The 22,314-nt window shown below is 48.3% G+C and overlaps 2 protein-coding genes across 2 annotated transcripts; both read left to right on the forward strand.

The window, feature by feature from the left end:
• The first annotated feature begins 1 nt into the window (after position 1).
• LOC308069468 (lipase member M-like) lies at positions 2-10,637 on the forward strand. Its single transcript, XM_080401824.1, has 9 exons — positions 2-161; positions 726-891; positions 2,245-2,443; positions 2,696-2,805; positions 3,247-3,383; positions 3,823-3,966; positions 5,139-5,210; positions 5,961-6,026; positions 6,393-10,637. Exons 1-9 carry the CDS (start codon positions 81-83, stop codon positions 6,624-6,626), a joined length of 1,209 nt encoding a protein of 402 aa, XP_080257950.1. The 5' UTR covers positions 2-80; the 3' UTR covers positions 6,627-10,637.
• A 44-nt stretch (positions 10,638-10,681) lies between these two features.
• LOC308069469 (lysosomal acid lipase/cholesteryl ester hydrolase-like) lies at positions 10,682-22,271 on the forward strand. Its single transcript, XM_080401825.1, has 9 exons — positions 10,682-14,343; positions 15,385-15,502; positions 16,178-16,376; positions 17,302-17,411; positions 18,120-18,265; positions 18,872-19,018; positions 19,718-19,789; positions 20,809-20,874; positions 21,026-22,271. Exons 1-9 carry the CDS (start codon positions 14,140-14,142, stop codon positions 21,257-21,259), a joined length of 1,296 nt encoding a protein of 431 aa, XP_080257951.1. The 5' UTR covers positions 10,682-14,139; the 3' UTR covers positions 21,260-22,271.
• The last annotated feature ends 43 nt before the right edge of the window (positions 22,272-22,314 follow it).

Below are 22,314 nucleotides of genomic sequence, written 5' to 3' on the forward strand. Positions count from 1 at the left end.
ATGCGATCCCTGGCTTCTGTGTCAGTACAGTCAGTGTCTCTCCCACTCATCACATTGACAATGTTTTGCAGAGCACCGTGATGTGGCTGTTTGTAACCATTGCTTATTTAATGTGCATCAATGAAAAGTCAGATGCGAGCCCCGAGGTGTCCATGGATGTTGTAAGTCTTGACTTCTCCCCCTTCTTTTCCTGCTTGGGCATGCAAGCTACCTATGCTGCCATAGTCTGGGCACAACTCATGATCTCTATGTGTGTATCTTCATGAGGGTTTGGTACCAGGATTTTATTAGAACTTTTGTCTCCCTGTGCTTATGTATGCAGAGATTTATGGCAGACATTTATGGGGGAGTTCAGTCCAAGTCAACAGGTTTGGCCAGGGCAGCCGTCTCAGGCTTGGAGCTGCACTGTCATTGCTGCCCTGCTCTTCACAACTGTTGATTGCAACATGAAAAGCAACAGTGGGTCTTTCCTTACCAGACCTGCTCAGGGAGTAAGGGAAACTCACACCTGCCAAAAATTTTAGCTGAAGTCATGACATCACCACAGCGTTGGTGGAAAAGACATTGGGAGGTCCCTACTCCACCCTCTTGCTGACAGCAGGAGTCACCACCACCAGCTCAGGGCAGCCATTGTTGGCTTCGCTCAGGAAATCCCTGACACCCTCCAGTACGAAAACCCCCATCTTCCTGGAGACCCATCCCACATTGTCCTTCCCTTCCCACAGGGTGAAATTGTCCGCTACCACGGGTACCCCTACGAGGAGCATGAAGTGGTGACAGATGACGGCTATTACCTCACCATGCAGAGAATTCCCCATGGCAGAGATGACCTGGGAAGCATGAGCACCTCCCATGAAGCAGAGGCACAGGGCTCCAGCATGTTCTGTCCCCGTAAGTGCCACAAGAAGGTCTGCCTCGTCCAGGGACCCTGACAGCTAGGCTGGGCTGGAGCAGGCCATGGTCAGGGCTGCCTCATCGTGGGCTGGGTCTCCAAGGAGGCAACTCTCCCTGTAAGATTAGCCCTGGGAGCAGAAGAAATGCAGGTGACCACCATGCTGACCTTGTTCTGAGAGGATCTGCTCCAAAGAGAAAGGAAAAGATAAGGAGAATGAATGGGACAGGGAAATCTTGACTCAGGTTTTACCCCAGCTCAAAGCCAGCCAGTGGAGCAGCTAAAAGCAAACAAAAACCCATGTGTCCAATCCAGTGTCATCTCACCATTTCAGGTCCTTTTTGTTCTTCACTTGAACCCGTTTCAAAGTGGAGGGGGTGATGCCCCGCTCTTGGCAGGGTGTCCCTCTCCTGGGAAGCAGGAGCACCAGTGTATGAGCATGGCAAGTAAGCGTAAAAAGCCAGATTTCCATTCAGGATACTTTGCTTTCAGCTCTCCAGGGTGGAAATGTAAGTTGTATATTGAGGGTCTGAAAACCAACAGAAAAAAGAAGAGACAAAGGAAAAGGAAAGAAAAAGAAAAAAAGAAAGTCACTTTTCTTTCAACTTTTTCATGCTGCAGCCTGTGGTCACTCTACCTTATGAGTTCAGATATCCTTGTGATGACCCTGTTGTGGCTGTGGAGTTGGACCTGCTTTGAGCAGGGGGTTGGAGGAGAGACTTCCAGAGGTCCTTTCCAAACTAAACCTTTCCATAATCTCTCTTCTACTCTCTTCCTACAGCACTTCAGGTTTCCTGGTCCTTTGTAAAAAAGATCTTAACTTTGTTCTGGGGTGCTGAGACTTGCTTATATGGCTTAAAGTGGGCAGAAGCAGGTGGAGGACATGCTCTCGATCCCTCCAGTACTGTGTCTCATAATGGGGCATCATGGTGTCACCATGCCATGGGAGGTACTTAGACTCTGCTGGGTTTTCAGTGTCTTCTGGTTGGATCCAGAGTACCTAAGCCAAACGAACGGCACTGTGAGGAGGGTAGTCTCCATGCAAAGGGCACAGTCAGTGTCCAGACAGACATGGGGCTTGGTTTCTTTTGTTCTGGGAGCACAATTTACCAAGTTCCATTCAGTGTGGAGTCCAACCATGTTTTTCAGCTTCCCTGCATCAATTTTCTCTGCCCTGGGATAGCCAAAGAGCCTACTTCAAAAACAGCTCTCCAAAGAGGCTGAGGATGTAGGTGACCATCTCCCTGCACTGGAGTCACTTCCCCAGGGGGTTGCTGCCAAACCAGTACCTGGATGTGGATGGTTTATTTTGCTAGTGGTCAGAGAAAATGATCCTCCTTTTCTTTCTTCAGCTCCAAAGCCCGCAGTCCTCCTGCAGCATGGACTGGTGTTGGAGGGAAGCAACTGGGTTACCAACTTGCCTAACAATAGCCTGGGTTTCATCCTTGCTGATGCTGGCTACGACGTCTGGATTGGAAACAGCCGGGGGAACAGCTGGTCACGAAAGCACAAAGAGTTTGAGTTTCAGCACCAGGAATACTCAGCTTACAGGTATTTTCTGTGAAACTGAAGGGTGAGCAGGTACCTGTTGCCCTCAGACGTGTCCATAGGCTGGAGGAGCAGCTTTGCTGATAGTCCCACCATCTGCCAGTGGGTGTGAAATGACACCACTAAGACGCCGTAGGGGTGCCCATACCTTCCAGAGCCCTCAACTGCACCCCAAATGCCACTGCTTGCTGTGTCCTGCCCATCACTTTTAAGATTAGCAACGGTAATTCTGTCATGTGCCTGTCTCCACTGCAGCTTTCACGAGATGGCCATGTATGACCTTCCAGCAACGATCAACTATATTCTGAAGAAAACTGGACAGGAGCAGTTATACTACGTGGCTTACTCTCAAGGCACCACCACAGGTACCTAGGAGGAGATCAGACCGCTGTCAGAGTTACGTTAACTGCGCACTCCTGGTTTGGGAGTGTTCTCCTGAGAGCCTGGACAGGGAGGGTAACGTCTGGGCCCATCCAAACAACAAAGGGAAAAGAGCAGGTAAAAAAACCCATTTGCATTAACAGAACAGTTTTGAGCAGTGACAGCCCAAAAATGGTTGCAGCCATGGCTTTTGGTGCATCCCATTGCTGCCAGAGCCCCAGGAAGGGCTTGTGAGAGCTGCAGCTGGGCTAAACAGTCAAGAGTCAAGATGGGAGCTGAAATGCATCAGCAGCAAAGGCTTCAGGACTGTCATCAACCTGCTAGAGCCACCTCTGAGTGTCCTCTGAGATGGGCACACATGCCTAGGAGTCAATAACTCCTTCAGAAATAACAGGGCAGGGTCTGCTTCCTTCTCCCTCCTGTAGGTTTCATTGCATTTTCATCTATTCCTGAGCTGGATCGCAAAATCAAGATGTTTTTTGCCTTGGCTCCTATCACAACAAACTCAAATATGAAGTCACCCTTGGCAAGGGTGTTTGACCTTCCCGAGGGGCTGGTTAAGGTACGTACCCACTTCACGCACATGGGGTGGGAAGGAGAAGTAGGAAACAGGAAGGTCTCATCACCTGAGACATGCAGTGCTTGTACATCACTTCCATTTCCCTGCCCTCTGTATGCCCTTTGCATTGAGCAGGTGCATTTGTGCCTACGCTCTTGAGCCTGCAGAGCACTAAACAGTGCAAAGCATCCTCCTGTCCAGCCCTAACCAGAGAAGAGCTATTTCTAGATTCTATTTTTGGGTCCACCCTAGGAGAAACCTCTTCTAGGAAGATCGAGGCTCTTCCAGGGCCATGGCCGTGTCTGAAAAGCCAAAATTACAAAGCACAGCAAAGCTGTGGCAAGGAAGACAGCGGCTTTCAGGGCTGAGCAGAGAGGTGGGGAGCGAATGGAAGCAAAAGAGGAGCACGAACCACACTGATCAATGCCTTTGACTTTCACAGCTCGTTTTAGGACATACAGTGGTCTTCGATAAGGGTGAGATCTTGCATCAAGTGATTTCCAGTCTGTGCAGCTACCCCATCTTTAAAAGCTTTTGCTCCTTGGTCCTTTACTTGCCTGGTGGGTTTACCAACAGCTTAAATGTGGTATGTGCACTCCAGTTTACCTTTCAAGTGATTCAGTTTCTCATTGTTTGAGCCTAAGTTATCAGCTAGCTGCCTTCACCTGGCCTTTCACATCTTCGATGTTGAAAAATGTGGCCATTGCATCGGCATTTTGCAATCTGGCCATTGCGATGCTATTGCATTTGACAGCAGGGGGAAGCCCAGAGCGCACACAAGGTCATGCATACACCGGGCACATTGTCTCCCGAGCAGGGATGATGCCGGAGGGGAGAGTGCAGAAATTAACTCGGTGCTCCCAGGGTTTCTCTTTCTCTAAGTGATTTGTAATTTCACGTGTTTAATAACAAAACGGTCTCTTAGGGAACAAACTCCCCTTCGATCTACTGCTAGGACTGGTGGGTCTCAGACTCTTCAGTCTACCATCCCTTAGGAAATATTTATCCCCAAATCAGAGCCTTTCTCTGTGCTTCGCTGCACTGAACACAGTCATAGCAAAACTTCAGCTGGAGGCACCAGGGTGGGGGTCTCTGGCCCATACTTGCTTCTACCAGGGCCAACACTACAGCTACAGTAGGTCGCCTAGGGACGTGTCCAGGTGAGCTGAGTGGTCCCAGGGATGCCTTGCTCACATGGAGAAGGGCTATTTCCTTGGGGCCAGCCAAGATTGCAAGGTCCAGATCCTGTGACAAACTGCTCATAAATCAGAGTACAATTGGAGACAGGTTCAGTTAGAGAACCAAGCAATAATAGCTTGACTGTGGATGGAGTCGGGGCTGGACCACTGTTTCTCAAGGGAAGTGTTGGTGTCATGTCTTAATATTCCAAGGAGGAAACGCATTAGAAACGACATGTAGAGCTACTGTGATGAGTTGCACGTTGTCTTCACAAAAGGATACTGAGCACAATATACAGAGTTTTACTTTGGTTTGAAAACCACATCGACTCAAAGCGTGACCCAGCGTCCCATGGGAACTGCTTGCCTTACTGAAGGGAGCTCTACAGCACCCTTCATGCTGCTGCCTACAGGGAGTGTTCACACAGCATGTAGCTGAGGTGTGCCTTCACAGAGCTAAGATGAAGAAGTTTGTACAAATGCAAGTTTTAGCTTGTGTGGCTACTGAACAGAATCAGTTTTATTTCTAACGGGATTTCCCCCCATGCAGAGAATAAATGTCTCCAATGGTTTCTTGCAGAGCCGCATAGATGTCTACCTGTCCCGCTACCCTGATTCAACATCCCTAAAAAACATGTTACACTGGCGCCAGGTAATATTTCCTGCTGCAGAATAAGAATTGCATGCAACCAGGGCCCACGTTCTTTTCCCTCAGTTGCCAAGGAACTCTTCTCAGCGCTTGGGTATAATCCCCCATTGCTCTCTCTGCAGAGCTGTATTAGAGAGAAGCGGGAAATTTACATGAAACACCGGTGCAGATGCAGTTCTTTGGGCCATGACTTCCAACAAAAGATGGCCAAAAGTGTTTGGAGCTGGTAGGAGATGGAGTTGGAAGCAAAAACTGGTAACACACCAGCACAGGAGATGGTAGAGTAAAGGCTATGAGCTGAGGATCAGTAGACACAACTAATCATACAGCAACCCATCACTGAAAACACGCACAGACTTGTGTCCTTCTGTTGTAGACATTGACCATGACAGACAAAGGAAACTTGCCCAAAGGTCTGATTCATGTCTTCTTTGAGGCTCGCCCTCAGCTGTAAGCTGGGCATATTGTGGGTTTCTGGGGCCTCAGCCTCCAGACACCCAGGTTCTGCAACTTGCAAGCCACCTGGGAGAGGGGGGTTGAAAGACGTGAGCAACGCCAGGTGGTCTTGCAGGCTGTGCTGGGATTTGCCTGGGGGTTGAGCTCTCCTCCCAAAAGACAATATTACATGTAACAAATAGCATCCTCGAGCCTTGGTGGCAGGAGGGAGCTGTGTGGTTCCCCGGTCACCTCTTTTATTTGTCTTATGGTCCCCTCTAATGCATGGATAATAACACAGCTTTCCTCCTTTTCCAGCTCTATCAAACAGGAGAATTCAAATATTATGATTATGGCAGTGACAACATGCTTCATTACAACCAGGTAAGAGAAATTCATTCTTGTCAGTTTTAAAAGAGCAAAAAAAAGAAAAAAGAAAATGAGAATGAAAATATTGCAGTGGCTGAGACTAAATTTTAGGGGATTTATGGAATTTACCTTATACGGTCAAACAGGTTTGCACCTTTCTAACAAAAAAGAGGTCTGTGATGTTGTAGTGATGCCTTTTTGACTCTTTGGTGAAAAGCACAGGAGCCCAAGGCATAGTCAGGATCTCTGGTGATAGTTTCTGTACCATCTCAAGATAGGGGAGAAATTCCAAGCAGCAATCAAGAATAACCTGAATTTTTGACTTGTCTGTGACCTACCTCCCAGGCTTTCCTTCCTCAAGCCACACTATTTGTCTTGCAGACCACACCTCCCTTCTATCAGCTGGAAAACATGAAAGCCCCACTTGCTGCGTGGTATGGTGGCAGGGACTGGATTTCAGCCCCCGAAGATGTAAACATCACACTGCCTCGTATAACAAATGTGACATACAAAAAGTACATTCCCGAATTTGTCCACTTTGATTTCCTTTGGGGTATGCAAGTGTATGAACAAGTATACAAAGAAATCCTTGAACTGATGGAGAAGAGTGCCTAGAGTTGGATCAGTGGCAGTAATTGTTGGTTTCTCATTTGACTTCTCGGGCTTCTTTTATTTGGGGGAAAAAAAAAAAGTGAAGAAAAAAGAGGGGGAAGGTCTTGTTAAACGGCTGCACTTGGTTTGGATTGATACTGCTCTGGCAAGTGAGGAAAACAAGCCAATCCAATGATCGGGAAAGCACATAGGATTTAGGTTAAATAGGCTGAGGTCCTTGCAGAAGTTGGGCATGGCCCTTGGATCCTGAGTCTCCCAGATTCCTCACTCACGTGGGTTTCCAGCAACAAGTAACTTCAGTGAAATTTGGCTCCTGGTTGCCATTGAGGGCTCTGACCTCCCTGTGTTTGGGTTCCCAGCTGCAAACACCTGGACAGCAGCTCAGCTCCCTCCTGGATGCTGATGTTTCACAAAAGTAGGTATGCTTGGATGGGACCATATGGTGGGTTGAGCAATGAATCCTGCCAGCGTAGCTTTATCCACCTTCCAGTGACTCTTCCACAGCAAGAATCCCAACATCCTGATGTTCACTGCTTTACTTTACAGTCATAAGGAACTAGAAATTTTCTACCTGGTGACAATGAAAAGAGTTTGTGGAGTTTTTTCCATGACAACCATGCATTTTGCTAATGTAGGAAACATCTTTCTCAAATTCACGTTGATTTGGATAACCCCAGACTTGCTCATACACAAAAGTGTTCTCAGTAAGTTCTACCAGGAAACACTATTTTTTACCCTTTAAACAATATTCCCAAGGCACAAACCCAGCTGGAAAGGTCACCTTTTGCCAACCCATCGTAAATGCTTTTGTTTTCCTTATGTGGGAGAGAGAAGAGTCTGGTCAAAGCTGGTAATGAGTCCAACTCTGTTTCCAGCTTCTGGATTACACTTCTTAATAATATATTGGTTAGGGGAGGAATTGTGAATTTGCCTGTTTGTGTAGCTATGTTCTTAAAATATGCATAGGAGCAAGCAGGGCATAGGATGAGGCTCTATTTCCACAAAGATGTACAAATAATAATATAATAATAATAATAAAGGAAGATAGAGTCCACTGGTCTCTGTGTTTGTACTGCCTTAAACCTCTGGAGGAGTGTGGGGATTTTCAGCACAGACTTCTTGCCATGCACGGGCGAGGGAGAGCTGCTTGTCCAAAAGTCATCATGCTCAGGGATAACTTACAGTGGCTGGTAACGCTGGCAGATTCCCACCACCCACGATGCAACTAGCATCCCCTATCCTGTGTCCTGCAGGGAAGAAGTGGGTTGCAGAGGGCAGGTTGGAGGGTGAGGAGTGGTATCGAGCCCAACATGCCTGCTCTCCAGAGGCAAACTGTGGGTCTTAGTAGCGCAAGTGTCTGGAAATGGTGGGATGAGGCTGTTGGTGTACATCCTTGTAGGACAGCTGCAGTGGGCTGTTTGAGTTATCATCAAAGGGGACTGGCTGTAAAGGTGTTTTACTTTCCATCCTTACAGCTAGAATCAACCACAGAAGAAAACAGGATGGGGTGAAATAATGTCAAGATGTGAGAATTAGGGTATAGGTTAGATATGATCTATCTGGAGCAAAAGTGATTAGCCACCTCACTTGGAATATTTATAATGACATCTATTTCTATGTGAGTAGTTATTTACTGCAGGGCTCTGCCCTGGAGCAGCATACTTACAGGACTGCACTGTGTTCATGCATGGATATCAATGCAAATGCAAGAAGACTTTTCTGTCTTTGCAAATAAACACCCAAAACTTGGCAACACGTTTCCACAACAGACTTCTGAAAAGCTTACAAGAACTCATTTATGTTTAGTGAAAAAGTACTAATCTTTTACTTCTGAAAATTTAGAAGAATTGCAGGGTTTAGGCTCTTCTGTTTCTGTTCAGGTTATAATGTTTCTGCCACTTCTGTAACTATCTGATGCAATGTTTGCATTGCATTATCTTAATTCATCGGTCGTCTCCCATGACAGTGTTTTGGTGAAGTTCTCTCTAAATCAGGTTCTGGAAGCACTGTGCTCCCTATGGCACTGGTACTTGCTTCCCATCTCACATGGATCAACAATAGCTGAAACGGGGCGTTTTGAAGCAAATAGAACAGTTAATAATCTAGGTGCTTGTGGCATAAATATTGTGCTATTCTGTCACCTGGGACTGCCTTGTTCAATAAGCGGATTGAGTCACATGGCAAGCTGTGATCTTGCCAGGACCGGAGTTCTTGCGTGTCTCAAGTCTGTCAGGCAAGATAAAAGTCATCAGGCAGGTCCGTGCTGATGGCACAGGTCCAAGGTTAGGCTGGGACATCAGCCCATGATGTCAGGGTCCAGATCAACTCAGTCTCTTGCCCCTAAACTTCACAATGCAGCATAAAGCCTGCACCACCCCCATGAAGATATTCATAGCACAGCGCTGCTCCCTTTTTATTATCTGTGCGTGAGCAAACCAGCCTCAGCCATACATCTACACGTGTGCAGGATGTTGGTCATTCAGCCACTTAATTTCTTCCAGATGTGCTCATGCAAAGCCATTCTTGATCTGCTTACGCATGGCGCATAAGGCCAGAAGGGCTTAAAACTGTCACATCCCATCCAAAATACACCAGGTGCATCATGTTTTGCTGACATAATTTTCTATCATCACAGTCAAAGTAAAAAAAGGCAGCACACACACGAACTGCGGAGCATATGATCAGCTCCATGAACTATGGAACGTATGGGCAGCTCCAGGCTGTGCCCATGCTGGAGAGGTGGTGAGCATGTCTACTACAGCGTCCTTCCCACTTGAGGGTTATACACAGGCACATGCTTAAAGTGAAGCTGTGCTTTTGTAAGTAACCCTAAGATTGTTTTGGTGTGTGCTTTAAGCAATGTGCTGGCCTACGCTGTTATTTAGAAATTGATTTGTACCAGGGTTAATCTGGGATAAAGTTTCATGGTTATGTCAGATGGTGTACTGCCTTTGCACGTTTTTCTGACCCTTAACAGCAAGTTTGACAATAGTTCCCAGCAGTCACTGGCATTGCTGAGTAGTTTTCAGAGCAGACTCAGAGTTTTATTTAGTTGAGGACATGTCACTTTCTTATTTCAGGAACTATGAGCAATTTCTGTGTTATTTCCTATGTTATTTCCAAATTTTCTTTTGAGATTGCTAGATGAATGCTTGGAAGAGTGACCCGGTGACTGGTTTGAGGCTTGTGTTTTCATATATCGGTACTTTAGGTAGATGGGAATGGTGTAAGGCCATGGAAAGTTACGGCTGGCCAAAATCATGATCAGATATAACTACCTCCCACACTCTTCAGAAGCTTGTGTTGATGTCCATTTCTGACCCTAGACTGTGTCATATGGAACACGTTACTGCTTCCTGAAGGTCTCTGACAGCCCAATCAGCTTTTCTCCAATACATTGGAAAAAAGCCCAAGAGCACTACAATACCAAATTTGAAAAATGTTAGTAATTCTTTATTGAGAAAGTTTGAAGTTGGCCCGGGTCTGTTCATGAACAAACCAAACTCTTTTAGCTGTAAAATACTCTTTAAAGCCAATTATACAATGAAAAGAGATCAGAGAAGTGCAAGAAGTTCAGGGTTGTTCTGGGGTCTTCTGAACAAAGAAACAGAGGAAGAATTAGCTGAGAAGAACCGCTGGTGACCACATCTCATGTATTTTGCAATCAATATTTAGGAACATTTATACTTTTGTTAATTCAGTTTCATTATTGTGAAAAAAATGATTGCATGAACAATTCTAGCAAGATGGTGTGAAAAGAATACGCTGTTTCATCAAGCTTCACTGTGCAACCCTAGCATGAGTACACAACCCCTACTAAACGTGTAATCAGATGCTGCAGATAACCCAGCCTGGCTGAAGGGCTTTAAACTAGGAGAGGTACAACCAGATAAGCACTGCTTTCCTTATCTGGTTCTTTACCTTGAGCAAGGTTCTCCAAGGTTACTGCAAGGGAATCATGCTTTTATCTGGCAGGAATTACACAAGAGTTTATGTTCTCCTATTACTAAAATCAGGATGTAATTTTAGTTTCTTTTTAAAGGGTCTTTAAAACTCTCTTTCCTAGTTCAGGATGCCAAGACCAGATGACAACTAGTTAAGCATCTCCCTGCTTGTGACTGGCTTACCTTTGTGCTTGGCAAGAGGCACCAGATAAAAGGCAACAACCAGTATCTTAGGCATACGGTGTGGGGGCTTGTACATGCACGAAAGCGCCAGGAGAAACAGCAGAGCAGGAATTAGAGGAACAGTCTGCATTGATAGGCAAGGACACGATTAATACCAATGAAACTGGTAAGCACTGAGGAACGTATTGCTTGCACCGATGCACCACGGAGCAGGTGACTCATCAGCAGACCTGCACCTGTTAAGAGAAGGACAGTAGTGGGGATACAGCGCATTTCATGGGCTGTTTCTCTTCCTGTTATTCCAACAGCAGGATGAGTTACAGTCCTATGATACCTCAAACAAGAAAATTAAAGACAGCAATGTTGCCTAATATTTATGGAGCATGAAATTAACAAGATGCAGAAGCAAAACATCACGCCACAGTAACGTGTGACTCCTAAAGGACCTTAGAGGCCAAGAAAGAGTTGGCCCTTGGGCCTCAGGCAGAACTCAGAAGGCATATGGAGGGCTCAGTAGCTGGCAATCCTTGCCTTCCATGTTACACTCAGGTGACCTTGCCAGACCACTCGGATGCACGCGTTGTGGCCCCTCTCAGAATGTGTGTGTGCAAGTGCTGACCAGTACAGTCTATTTGGTTAGAAAGTTAAATAAAATACCTTTCTTTTTCTAAATGGTCTTGCATTTTCTTATGTTAGTTCCCACAATAACACTGTAAAAATATCCCATGAGTGTGATTATACAGCTTCATTCTGAGATGCCCACGATAGTCTGTCTAATATTTGGTTGTGCAACCTACCATGTGTTATGGGGTCCCAACACTGTAAGTTAATATTAGTGACTACAGCTCTGTGAAGTATACAATCACAGCAGCGTTGTGATGGTATTGCTCTTGCCACCTCAACTTGTACCTATGTGTCAAAATGCCTAACTCTGCTCTCTTAATTTCAAATAACTCAAAAGTCTTCATTTCCTCCTTTGACTAAGCTACACAAGAGCTTCTCAGTAAAAACCTAGCTGCTCTTTGTTGACCACTTGTGTCCTTCCTACCACAGGTAGGTCGGTACTGGTGCTGAATTGTACACTAGCCTCAGCTCTGATACACTGCTCTGACAGCCTCATCCCATGGCCTGAGGATGCTGGAGAAGTCTCTGCAGCCTTTCCAACTTCTATTAGTATCTAGTACTAGCACTTAGTACCTCCACTACATAACTAGTACTCAGTGGAGGCAGAAGGCAGCAGACTTGACAGTGGATGAAGTATCTAACCATACAAGTAAAAGGTGAGGTCTGTCTTGATGCTGTTGAGGGAAACCTGATGGGAGAGTAGAAAAATACGAGCTGGGTAAGGGTTTCTCCATCCATAGGGGTTTTTTTAACTCCTTTTGGGGGACACACTGGATTTGCTTTGTACACAACCTGTAAAGTCCATCTTACGCACTGGGCTTTTTGCAGACATGGGAGTGGGAAGACATTTTCAAAAGCCCAAAGTAGACACAGGGACAGAAATAAGGTAATGAAACAATGAAGGGTGCGGCCACACCCACTGCCACAAAGATAGTGCCCACACAGGCGGCCCCTTTGTATCAGTGGTTGCGGTGCTGATAGAAAATTACAGTCTGGTGGATGGAGTAACACGCATGTTTTGGGCTGTGTGTCACGACTCGCACACCGCTCATAGACAATGGCTGGTATGAACATTAGAAGTCAACCTAATCCATGACCTGTAAAGGTATACTCAAGGAGAGCACTCGGTAGCCAGCCAAAGGCTCGGTCTTTCAGGTGGCTACCAAGCAGCTACAGAAAGGCATAGGTTGTAAGGCTGGAGGTGGAGAATGAGCACCTCTACTCTGTGCAGTACCTGTCACTTCAGCCAAATGAAGGCATCGCACAAGCTCAACTCTGCTTTGCCATCCATCGGCAAGATGCTCAGCTTGGTGCTTTCCCAGAAATCATTGCAGAGGTTTTGCAAATTGCCAGCTGCAAATACAAAACTGCTTAGGCATAAAGGCTATGTGGCATTTGCTTGGGCCGCTGTTAATTTTGGAGAACAGTGTCATCGCTGATTGTGTCCCATCCTGGCAGCCAGCGAAGCCTGACCTGTCCTTAGTGTGTTTATGGAGAGGTCACAGCCATGCTCCTGACGCTCTGTGAAGCTGGTGGGGCCCAGGTCCTCTCATTGCCCCAGGAGCTCTTCTACAAGGCATTCCCGAGAGGGCCCCTGGCAGTTACGAAATGACCCTTTAAAAAGAAAATCTTCTGACATTTTTTTACTGCAGCTATCAGGGGTTTAAGGTGCAACTCCATAGCTGAAATTCCTCGCCACACCACTCCAGCTGCTTACGGAAATGTAATCCTTTGCAAGCACGAAAGTCATGACCACATGGCCAAGCAGAGGAAGTTATCAAAGATATGACCAGCGTGCCCATCGCTTAATTGGAGGACATGTGATGTGGTCTAGCATGGTGCCAGCGCAGCAGGGCTCTGACACAGCATGTCCTTTTTAACACTGGTGAGGACAGAGCCATCCCCATTCACACCACCAGAAGGATCAGACACAACAGTGGGCTCTGCCTGGTAACGTGTTTTCCTGCTTAATTAAGATTTGCGTTGGAGCTATTCTGAGGGTGAGAAAACATTGATTGTTTTTTTTCTTGGTAATACCATAGAGAGAGTTACTGGGAATATTTCAGAGGGATGATATATCTCACGGTGTGGGAGACCGATTGGGAGGAGGAAGAAGGGATGTAACCAGATGGCTGGTGAGAAGATTTGCAACTCATGCTATCGGGTGGGAGTTAAGCTCTAACTTTTAAAACCCTGGCAAAGCATTAAAAATCATAGATAATATTGACCGTCTATATTAAAAATCTATCTCTGCTCAGGACAGAACTCTCTACGGCAATTAAAAAGATTTCTGTTCTTTTCAGGCTATGCTGATTTAATAGTCTTCGTATAATGCTCTACAAGTTTCGGTTCATAGGATCCTTCTGTTCATACAACTTCTGGGTGCAAAAACTAAGCAATAGAGTAACAGCAAAAGTATAGACACAGTCATAGCCCAGCCAACCTAAACGTGTTCCTTCTGTAGCACAAACTCTTACTTTAGATTAATTCCCTCTGTATGACAATCGGCCTGATGGTATTTTCTATCACTTCAGTTCTTGCATTATAAAGCTGTTTCTCTTCTTTTGCCCATTAAAAATATAAAAATGGGTCTTGTCTAGTACCAGATACAGTCCATATAGAGTATGAAGAGCCTTGCGTGGACTCTAACAGCAGCTGGAATTGGGATTCCCCTCTGTTTCCCGAGCCCAGACCATGATATATGGTCTTCAGATATATAAGGAACTTAACCCATCATAATCAAGTAGAAACAGACATTCATAGCAATGTTCAATAATAATAGTAATAATAATGGTGGTAATAATAATAATAATAATAATAATAATAATAATAATAATAATAATAATAATTTACACAGGTGCAAGATGTGGCTGTTTATTGCAATCCTGTTTTTGACACAAGCACCTGTGAACTCAGAAGATGCCACTAAGCAGAAAAAGGCTATAAATCCTGAGACTTTCATGAATGTTGTAAGTCAGGAGAACTTCAAATTTCCACTCTGAAAGTTTGCACATGTTTAGTTGGGGAAGAGAGGGATGGAGAGTATGCGTGTGGAGGGGGCTGGGGTCACCATGTGCACTGGTTTTGTTGAGCTGTGTGATATAACGTTGCCTCCATACCATCACTAATAAACCCTGGTCCCTGAAGGATTTGTCTTCCTCCCAGCAGCCTTAAGTGCAATTATCAGCAAGTTAGTTAGAGAAGGGGGTAATCCCAGCCTCAATTTGATCAGACATCTTCCTGGAGGGTAGAAAGTTGTGCATGGCTTCCCTCCTTCAGCTGCAGCAAGTTGCTTGGGGCCATGTCCAGGTGAGTCCGAACGTCTCTGAAGGTGGGTTTAGATGGGCCTTTTTGATCGCCAAGACATGGGCAATTAAATTGCTGAAATTAATCTCTTCTGCCAACCATGTGAGTTCAGCAGTGTGTAGGCAGTATCACGGCTGGATTTCACCGGTCTTAAGCTTCCCAATCTGTGGAGTTTTCAGCATAAATAAAGCTCAGGAAGAGCATCAGGAGCCCTGCAACAAATCCTATGGGGCTCGTCCTACTGCCCTTCCAGTCAGTCCAGCCTGGCAGGTTCGATATGCCCTGCCATCTTATCTGCCCCCCGCATCAGCTCAGAGCATGACAGGACATGCCCTGCCACCAGTGTCAGCTGTCTGTAAATCTGTCTGGTCTCAAATTTCTGGAAACATTTCAAATGCATTTGCTGTTGCATGCTGCAGGGGAGCCCTGCTGCCGCCGGCTCCCTGCCTGCTCACAGGCAAGAGCCCACGTCTGGCTGTCTCCTCTCCCCTTGCGCACCTCACTGGGGCAAGCATGGGATTTGGACAGAGCACCCTCTCTCAAAGAAGTCCTCAGCTGATCCAGACACCCCAGGCAAAGCAGTATCCCAGCTGCCACAGCGCTTTAATTTTGCAAAGGCATCCCAGCAAATGGGGATGTGCTCTTCAGGTCAGATGAGCACCTCACCTTTGTAAATCTTTTCATCCAAATTTTCCTTTCCCCAGAGCCAAATAATCTGCCACAGAGGGTACCTGAGTGAAGAGTATGAAGTCCTGACGCGTGACGGCTACTATGTCACCCTGAACAGAATTCCTCATGGAAGAGAAAATCCTAGGAACAGAGGTACAGTTCTATTTCACAAGGAAGCCAGGAAAAAAAACCCAAAACCAAACACAAAAAAACCAAACCAAACCAAACAAACAAACAAAAAAAAGCCAAACAAAAACCCCACCTTAATATAACAAGGAAGTGAAGGGACAAACCTTACCAGGCCAGGGGAGTATTTGCTGTTAAAGCAAAAATACCAAAACCACAGTACTTCTCCAATTTACAGTCAAGGCTTTAGCAGCCAGCTTAGGAATGCACAGCAACCACCTTTCGTATCAAGCAGAGATTTGGTTTTAAAGCTTAGAGGGTGCAGGCATATCTTAAGAGAATTTCCAATTTAATTTTTCCCCATAAATTTGTGACTTTGGGGTTTGAACAATCTCAGGGCAAGCCCATACATCTGAGTTTCACATGGTTGTTGCCAGTGGCCACAGGGTACTAAGCCTGTGGGGGATGAGCCCCTGGGGTCTGAGAGGCTTAGGAGGGACATCCACAGCTCTCCAGCATGAGACAATGAGGACAACCACCACAAAACAACTATGATGAGGTTTTCTTCAGCAGCAGATGTCATTAAAATGCACATTGCATGTCCTCTAGCAGGGCAACACAGAGGCTTTATTGGCCTGAATTTGTGGTGAGCGAGTAGAGAAGTTCTGGTTCAGTGAAATGCGCTGTTTCTTTCATGTCCAGGGGACAAGCCAGTCGTATTTCTCCAGCACGGGTTACTTGGAGAAGGCAGCCACTGGGTGGAGAATCTGGCTAACAACAGCCTTGGCTTCATACTAGCAGACTCTGGCTATGATGTCTGGCTAGGAAACAGCCGGGGGACAAGATGGTCCCGGAGACACCAGCACCTTTCAGCTGACCAGGTTGAATTCTGGGATTTCAGGTGGGCTGGAGTGGATTACAAAAGCGCAGCAATCTTCCCTGCTTGCCACTAATCTCTAGGCAGAGATGGGTGCCTCCAAGCAGGCAAGTCAGAACACCTAATTCCTGGGCACGGCCTCCCCCAGACCTCCCAGTGATGTGCCCAGGAAGGATGGAGGTACCTGTGCAGACCTGCCTGCTGACATGGTGCCACCACCTCCCTGCAGCTGCCTGGCCCTGTCAAGAGCGCAGGGCACTGTTGCCTGCGTGGAGACACCCATCCTGCAGAGACATTAGCCCTGTCCTGGGGCCTCTGCAGAGACTTCCCCAGCCAAGCCCCTCATCAAGGTGTCCACATCGTTGTCACATCCCCTTTTGCCAGACTCTGTCCACAAAAACCCTGCCCACACGAAAAACTTTGCAAGCTGCTACTGCCTCCCCAGACCTGATCTTCAGAGCAGTCCTGGATGTCCCAAGCTCACAAACATGCTTCCAGTAAGAAAAACCTAATAAAGTAGGTCCGCATTTCACCGTAGCACACTAAAAGGCACATGGGCAGGAAGCGGTGCTCCATTGCCTTCTGGGAAAGAGCATCTCTAGGAGCAGAGCTGGTACTGTAATCCTGACGAGCCAGCTCTGGATCTGCAGAGCTGCTCTGTGCTGCACCTGAAATCACAGCTGGCCAGGCTCTGCAGTTTCTTTACCACTAACCATGGTTATGGGAGAACTAAGCCCTGTCGGGCAAGGGTGAGGCTATGGCAAGGGGGATGCTTTCGGACCCTGTGCAGTTTCACCCAGCACAGGGCTCTCCTGGATCATAGGAATTTTCTTCTGGAATATCAGCCAAAGATGTTAAGCCCTTCAGCAATGCAAGGCAGCTGAAATTCACAGGTAGGTTTGCTTTCCTGATGTTACCTTATAACCAACACAGCACTCCTCTATTGCAGCTTTCATGAAATGGCAATGTACGACCTCCCAGCCATGATTCAATTTGTTCTGCAGAAGACTGGGCAGAAGCAGATCTATTACGTTGGCCACTCCCAGGGCTGCACAATCGGTGCGTTAGAAGGGGTTGCGCATGATGTTACCTGGACCACCTTGAAAACATTAGTTTTGTTTATAAGCAGAAAGCAGAGAGGTCCCATCTTTGTGGGCTGCCAAGCAAGCAGGCTAGGTAGGATGTCTCTTGCAATGAGAAGTCCCACAGCAGCCATGCTTTTCATATAAGACATCTGGAAGGACCAGCATGCTCCTAGGGTAGTAAGAAAGCTCCTGGTGACCTCAGTGCTCCTTGCTGCAACTATAATTCAACCTAGAAAATTGAATCGCAGTGTTTCACATCAAAGCCAAAGGCATTTTGCACGGAGGTCACAGCTTCTGCTTTCTCATGAACTGTGTGCTTTCCTTTCACCAGCTGGGCCATCAGAGGTATGAGAAAACCTCTGTGATGGTGATACCCTTTAGCAGTGGTTGATGGAAGATGACAGTACTGTTCCTTTCACCTGGCGAATGGGACAGGACTTCCCATCAGTAGTAATCACTGAAGTGCCGCATCAGCCGCTTCTAACCATAGGAATAAAGACATTGTCTCCTTTTGGACATCTCTAGCGCTAATGTTAAACAGACAGGTGGCAAGAGATCCTAGCTTTCTAATTAGAGATAATGCCCGCTAAACAGATCTGGGCTGTGGGTCCAAGCAAACCCTCGGATTAAGCACCTGAAAAAAGTTCAACCAAGTCTCAGCTTGTTTTTTCTGTTTTCTCAGCATTCATTGCATTTTCATCCATGCCAGAACTGGCTCAGAAAATCAAAATGTTTTTTGCCCTGGCTCCAGTAGTGACACTCAAGCATGCTAAAAGTCCCATCATGAAAATATCCTTCCTCCTGGACAGGCGGTTCAAGATGCTTCAGGTAGGGCATTACTCCATGCTCCCCTCTCCCGAACACCAGTGCTAGAAGAGGGATTGTGCCTAGGCAGTCTCCACGGTTATCCAGTGCAGAAGAAAACAGTTTAATTCCTACTGATTTATAAACACAGACACGATTCAGGTGCAAATCAGTCCTGCATGGTCACTTTGCCGAGTGCATGCTTGCCTTCCCTCCATAGGACCTTCAGGTGTTGAAACTGGTCTTCCTATGGGGGCACTTGTTGAACCCTCAGGCAGACCACCTGGGCAAGAGCAGCTTTACTGCGTTGATTTTAACAACAGTGAAAAACTAATCCAGTACCTGGGGGAGGTGGAGGAAAGGAAGAGAGTCCCAAATACTGATTTCCCTGGAGTGCACTCAGTCAGCATTGCCTCCTGCAGGGAGCTGTACACATCTCAGTGGGACAGGAGGGCAAAGAAGCAGCAGGTTTGATTCCTGTGGGCACTCTGTGCTGTACATCCCCTCACTGCCCAGCTGGTGGGACAATCCACAGGGACACCGGCTGGCAGCGGGTCAGGGGAGACAGTCCGAGGGCTAGGCTGCAGGAAGGGAAACACACGAAATCAACCTTGCCCTTTGCTTCTGCAGCTTCTGCTAGGCAGAACGGACGCTTCACTGCGGATAAGGAAGCTGTGGAGGTTTCTCCCCCAGCTGTGCAGGCACCCGCTACTGCACAAGCCCTGTGCCAACCTCTTCTTTCTGCTGGGCGGCTACAATGAGAAGAACCTCAACATGGTGGGTGCGCTGCCCCACATGGGGGTAAGGGAGCCGGAGCCCCAGGGTGCACCTTTTGGGAGCACCCAGCAGCACCCGCTGGCTCTGCCAACCCCTCTGCCTGCCCCTTCTCTGCCAAACACCCTGCCCAGCTGGCTATGGCCGCTCGTCCCCAGTGCTCACGGGCAAGCAGATGCTGCAATGGCAACATGTGTCCCTCTGCCAGATCCTTCTCTCACTGCTTATCTTCCCCAGACAGGGAAAGTCCCCAGGGTCTGGTAAGTGAATGTCAGTGGCCAGGTGGCACTTGATAGCATCTCTGAGTAAGGGTTGTCTGTCACCAAGATCAGCTGTACCTCCCACCAGCATCCCTGGGGTGCAGCCCCTGCTCCTACCCACACTACATAAAGTCTGCTGAAGCAGCATCTGGGTGATCACAGGTAGTCACCAAGGTCTTGAGTACAGTCCCTGAGCACAGTCCCTGAGCCCAGATGAAGTATCTCCGGAAGCTAGGGGTACCTCATCCTTCGTCACCTTTCTTCTCCAGGAGCTGTCTCAAAGCAATTGATTTGTAATGAAAATTGTACTCCTGAAACTGACCCAACTCTCTAGGCAGCGTGACCCAGCAGTGGCTGTTTTGGGAAATGCATCATCTGGCAGCTGCTGTCCTCACTCCTATCCATTGGAAAGCTGTAACGGTTTGAATACGTTTCCTTGCAGACGCGGCTGGATGTGTACACATCCCACTATCCAGACGGGACATCTGTCAAAACCTTGATGCATTGGGGCCAGGTAGGCTCCCTGAAACACAATGCTTCACCCCTGGGTTGGTCCCTTCACTGAGTCTGGTGTGTCCAGGGCAGATGTGAGACTTTCGGGCTCTCAGGCCTTAGCAGCTTGTGAGAAAGTAAAAGCAAGAAATTAGTGTACAGAAGAGGCACTGGATGCAGGATGAGCTGCAGGGGTGTGCGCCCTGGGCTGTGCCAGACTGGAAGGCCACAGCTGGATGTTCAGACCAGTTTGGGGACCCCAGGGATCCCCAAAGCAAAGTGATCCCGGGGACACTATCGTGATGGTAGGTGGAAGTGAGGGCATATGAGGAGAGGCTGGGTGAGCTGAGCTTGCTCACCTGGAGGTGAGGCAATGAAGGGGGATCCAATGGCAACTCCTTGCCAAACTGGAGGCACCAGGGCCAGACTCTGCCAGTCTGAGCAACCTCCTGCAGCTGCAGCATTGGCCCTGCCGGTAACAGGGTCAGGCTGGAGATCCCTACCCTGCTGCCTCCTTGCAGAGCCAAATTATAGGTAATGAGGAAAGAAAAAAGATCTTTTTAATCAATGCAACTATCGTGCAGCTATCTGAGCTTTCACCCCCAGTATAGAAGCAACTCCTAAAATAACTGGGCTCATGATGCCTCTATACTCTGAGCCCAAAGTGTCATGAGCAGGTAAGGATGCTCTGGTTGTTGAAGGAAAACTTGCCAACGTGAAGTCCTGCAGCAGCATCCTGCACACACAGGTGGTGGTGAGCAGGTTTTCAGAGGCAGGAGCGTTGCAAAGGGGCAGCCAAGGAGTCACATGCAACACCTTGGTTTGTCAACTCATAGCTAGGGACAGGCACGGAGCTGGAGATCAAAGTATCACCCTGTTAAAAAAGGTGGAAAGTCTGGCTTTGTGGAGATGCCACCTCCTCCTGCAATGTCACATGCGAGCACCCTGTCGTGATGTGGTCCTTTGAGGAGGCCAGGAGATGCCAGACCCTCATAGTGGCACTTGCTGGGCTCTCACCACAGATCTGTCCTCTCCTCCCAGGTGATGAAATCGGGACAATTCAAAGCCTTTGACTATGGCAGCAAAAACCCAGCCGTATACCACCAGGTAGGAAGCTGCAGCGGCAGTGCTGGCAGCTGGAGATGCCAAGGGTGGCAGCTGGAGATGCCAAGGGACTGTCCTGGGTGGTGTGGGGATGGGGTGCCTTGCAGGTGTTGACCACAATGGCAGTTCCTCAGAGTCTCCTGTTTCCCTCCAGGAGACACCTCCCCTCTACCGGCTGGAGGAGATGCCTGTGCCCACCGCCGTGTGGTCAGGGGGAGAAGACTGGACAGCTGACTGGAGGGATGTCCTCCTGCTGCTTCCCCGCATCACCCGCATCATCACCTACAGCCACATCCCTGACTGGAACCACTGGGACTTCATCTGGGGCTTGGACGCCCCTGGGCGCCTCTATAGCAGCATCCTGGAGCTGATGGAGGGGTCCCAGTAGAGCAGCAGCTCCCTAGGGAGATGCCTGGCCCCTCTCCCTCAGCCACGACAGTGCAAGGAGGCAGTGGGACATCCCCTGCCGTCCCCTTCTTCCTGCTGGCCTGACACACTTGCGGTGATGGTGCTTCCCACGCATCCCTTGGTCATCAGGGTTTGTCCTCCTTGCTTGAGAGCTCCTCAAGGACCAGTAGCACTGTGCAGGCAGGGCAGCGTGGGGATCAGCCAAGGTGCTGGGGCAGGCAGGAGCCACTGGCAAGGCAGCCCTCCTGGGAGGGCCCCAGGGGGATCGTGAAACTGCATCCTGGGCTGTGTGAGGGGGATGCTGTGACCCCCTGGTGACTGCCCAGTGGGTCAGGGATCAGAGCACCCAACCCACAAGGAGATGGGAGAGAGCTGGGCATGTTGGGTCTGGCCGCGGGGAGGCAGGGGTGTTTGAGAGCAGCCCCTGATCGCAGGACAGGAGTGATGGAGGGGAGGGAATCGATGAGGCCAAACCCTTCTGGGCGGCAACAGGCAATGCAACAAGGGGCTCCAGCCCCAGATTGCAACTCAGGGCGGTTCAGGCTGGATATGGGGAACCCTTCTTCCCCCAGACAGATCCCCAGGGAGGTGGAGGGTCTCCATCTGGAGGGGTTCAGGGCTCAACTGGGCCAAGCCAGGCACTTGCCTGCACTGTTTGGTCTGGGGGCTGAGTAGCCAGAGGTTCCTGGGGATGGCTGCGTGGCTCAACACCGACATGCCAGGAATGCTCGTCTTCCATCCCTGGGAGCCACGACCTCAAATGCTCGGGGCCAGGATGCAGGGCCATCGTCCCCCTACAAAGCTGCTGCCAGGCTGGTCCCCCGTGGCGGTGCACAGCCCCTGCTCCATGGTCCCACCCTGCTGCTTGTTGGAAAACTGAAGGCGGGGAAAATCCCTCCATAATAAATGTTCAAAGGTGATTTTAGGAGCGGGGATTCCGGGAGCCTGTACCACAGCTCTCCCCTGCCTCTTCCTTGCACGCAAACACTTTCCGGGGGAGCTGCCCGTGCCCGGAGCCAGCCGGGAGCACCCCGG

Source organism: Falco punctatus, assembly GCF_963210335.1.
Source record: "Falco punctatus genome assembly, chromosome: 9".
In the NCBI taxonomy this organism is placed as follows: Eukaryota; Metazoa; Chordata; class Aves; order Falconiformes; family Falconidae; genus Falco; species Falco punctatus.